Raw genomic sequence first — 2,646 nt, 5'->3', positions numbered from 1 at the left:
ACCCCAGCCCCACACACCCCAGCCCCCACACCCACTCCCCAGTCCCCTCAAACCCCAGCCTCCACATACACCAGCCCCCCACATACACCAGCCCCCACATGCCCCAGCCCCTGCAACCCCCGGGCCCCTTACTCACTGACTTTCTCTGTCGGAGCCCACTCCTCCTCCAGCTCCTCACCCTTCCGGGGCCCTGGAGGCAACAACAGGAGGAAATGGTGCAGAGGGTCCGGGAGCCTCAGGAACGCACTTGCTCTCACACAGGGATCCCGGCTGTGTGGGTCCAGCCCCCAGACACACACCTTTGTGGTCCTTGTCCTTCTCCACAGTCCACTTGTCATCTGTCTCCTCCTCTTTGGGGCTGTCCTCCTTTTTGGGTTTCTCTGAACAGTGGAAAGTAGAAGCAGCCTGTCACCTTAGCCCTGGGCTTCAGGGGGCAAGGGGGTCAGGGGTCAGGCCTGCACTGGGGGTCAGGCCGGGGGAGGGGGGAACAGCTTGGTTCCACTCACTCAGGTCCTCCTTCTCTTCATCTGTCTCCAGCTCAGTGTGGGGTTTCCTGGGTCTGGGAGGCCCGAAGTAATAGTCCACTGTGGGGAGGCAGAGCCCTGCTGAGGTGGCCCAGATGCTGCCCCCAGGGCCCCCTCTGTGAGCCAGAGCTCCTGGATCCACAGGAGCCTGGCCGGCAGGACTGGCCAGGAGGAAGTGCAGGAGGAGGAGGTGGGGTCAGGGCAGGGCTTAAGAATCCAGGTAGGCAGGGATGAGGAGGGAGGGGCTCCTGGAGGGGAGGCCACCTAGGCGCAGGCAGGATGAGCCCGAGCCCGGGAAGTCAACAGCCTGACCTGGGAGGCCGTGGCCTCGGGAAAGGTGGGCCATGGAGTCTGGGCAGGGAATGGGGCACACACAGGACACACCTTGAGTGACACCTGACGCCTGTGGCCGGGAGGGGGTGGTCTTGAGTGAGGGCTGAGCTGGGGCCAAGGGTCAGTGGGAAGGATTGGTGGGAACCTGGGGGCAGGGAAAGGGCAGGAACCTGCTCGGGCCCCGTGGACACAGGCACAAGAGGGAGAGGACAGTGGCTGCCCAGAAGGAGCTGGGGTCCTGCGCGGGTGAGGGCAGATAGAGCGGGAGCAGGGGACGGAGACTGCAGCCCACTGGCGTTCGGGAGGGAACAGCCCGAGGGAGGAGATCAGACCAGGGCTGCGAGTCCATGTGGGCACGGAGGGGCGCTGGCAAGGCAACTCCCTGCAAAGCAGCGGAAGCAGGGGTGTGGCGGGCCGGGCCCAGGCGCTCACTGTCGTCATAGTGGGGGATCACATAGCCATCTCCATAGTCGGGAGGCAGGGGGGGCGGCAGCGGCTTCGGAGGAGGCTCTGTGGAGGTGGGAGGCAGGGGTGGGCCCAGAGCCCCCGTGCCTGGCACCCCTCCCTCCCCCAGCGGTCCCCATCCTACCGATCCTCTCCTCAGGGGCCTCCAGCCCAGGCCCGGACGGCTCGGCCTTCTCCTCTGGGGGCTTCGGCCAGGGCCGCTCGGGCCTCCTCCTGCTGGGGGGTGGCCGAGGCTGCTTCTGACGTCGGATGTACTCAACTGAGGGGGATGGCGGGCTCTGAGCCAGTCCAAGGCCCCCCTCAAGGGGAGAGGGGCTGGGAGGGCAGGGCCTATGGGTGGGCCAACCATCAGTGGACCCCGGGGTCGGGGGTCCGGGTCCAGACAAGGGCAGGGGGAGCCTACTCACAGTCCTCATAGTCCTCCCTCTCTATCTGGTCATTGTAGTCCAGGGTGGGTGGTTCGGTCTCCTCTTCTGGCTCTGGGGGAAATGCTCATGGCTGGCTTGTTGAAGACACTCACTGATGCCCCTACCCCGGCTCAGCCAGCCAAGGCAGCAGGTCCCCCACGGCCGGGGGGATATCGCCCACTCACCAGACTGGCGCTCCGAATCAGTTTCTCCTCCTGGACCCAGCCAAGGACTTGGGAGGGCCCCGCCTGCAACACAAACCCCACAAGCCGGTGGATGGGAAGCCCGCCCTGACCACTGGTTGTATCGGGAGCCCCCACAAGACCTAGGCCCTGCCGACAGCTCCCAAAGCTTGAGCTCACTCCCAGGAGGCCTGGACTGCTCTGGCCTTCAGCACCCTGCTGGTATCTCCTGGGGCCTGAGAGCTGGAGGGCTTTCTGGGGAGCCTAGGCCCCAGCAGGAGGGCACCCCAAAGACTCAGGGCCCAACAATACACAGGAGGAGGGATCCAGGTGGGGGCCAGGGGACAGATCCAGGACACTGGAGAGCAAACCCTAACCACGAGGCTGCCAAGCACCCCCTGCCCAGGCGAGGCAGCTGCCCCAAGGGAACTCCAACCAAATGGCTACGTTCCTGACAACGAGGCTCCAGAGCCCACCCTGTCTGCGTGGCCCTCAGGATCTATCTGCAGGAAGCAGAGGCCTGGGGACCCCCTCTCCCTCCCAGCAGCCTAGCAGGTCAGAGCCCCACAACCCCAAGACAGCCTGCACACACCTCCCCCGCGAGGCAGCTCCTCGGGGCTGGGGCTGGGAGGCAGGGGCCGTGGCCACCACGGGGTTTCGGTGGGGGGCCTCTTCCCAGCCAAGGGCCTCTTGGTGGCCTTGGGTGGTTTCTCCTTGGGCTTCTTGGTGGCCTTG

At 65.7% G+C, this 2,646-nt stretch overlaps 1 protein-coding gene across 1 annotated transcript in view; it reads right to left on the bottom strand.

The window, feature by feature from the left end:
• The window catches only part of AEBP1 (AE binding protein 1), a 9,577-nt gene that overhangs the window by 4,874 nt on the left and 2,057 nt on the right, over positions 1-2,646 (bottom strand). The window contains exons 2-9 of the mRNA XM_035026423.1: positions 2,504-2,646; positions 1,915-1,977; positions 1,730-1,801; positions 1,447-1,581; positions 1,290-1,367; positions 507-584; positions 300-380; positions 137-190 (exon numbers count right to left, since the gene is read on the bottom strand). The exon at positions 2,504-2,646 is cut by the window's right edge and continues 211 nt beyond it. Coding sequence (XP_034882314.1) covers positions 137-190; positions 300-380; positions 507-584; positions 1,290-1,367; positions 1,447-1,581; positions 1,730-1,801; positions 1,915-1,977; positions 2,504-2,646 — 704 coding nt within the window. The remainder of the gene's footprint in view (positions 1-136; positions 191-299; positions 381-506; positions 585-1,289; positions 1,368-1,446; positions 1,582-1,729; positions 1,802-1,914; positions 1,978-2,503) is intronic.

The sequence above is a fragment of the Mirounga leonina genome, unplaced genomic scaffold (genome assembly GCF_011800145.1).
Source record: "Mirounga leonina isolate KUSES-001 unplaced genomic scaffold, KU_Mleo_1.0 Mir_199, whole genome shotgun sequence".
In the NCBI taxonomy this organism is placed as follows: Eukaryota; Metazoa; Chordata; class Mammalia; order Carnivora; family Phocidae; genus Mirounga; species Mirounga leonina.
This window is presented reverse-complemented; position numbering and strand designations above follow the sequence as displayed.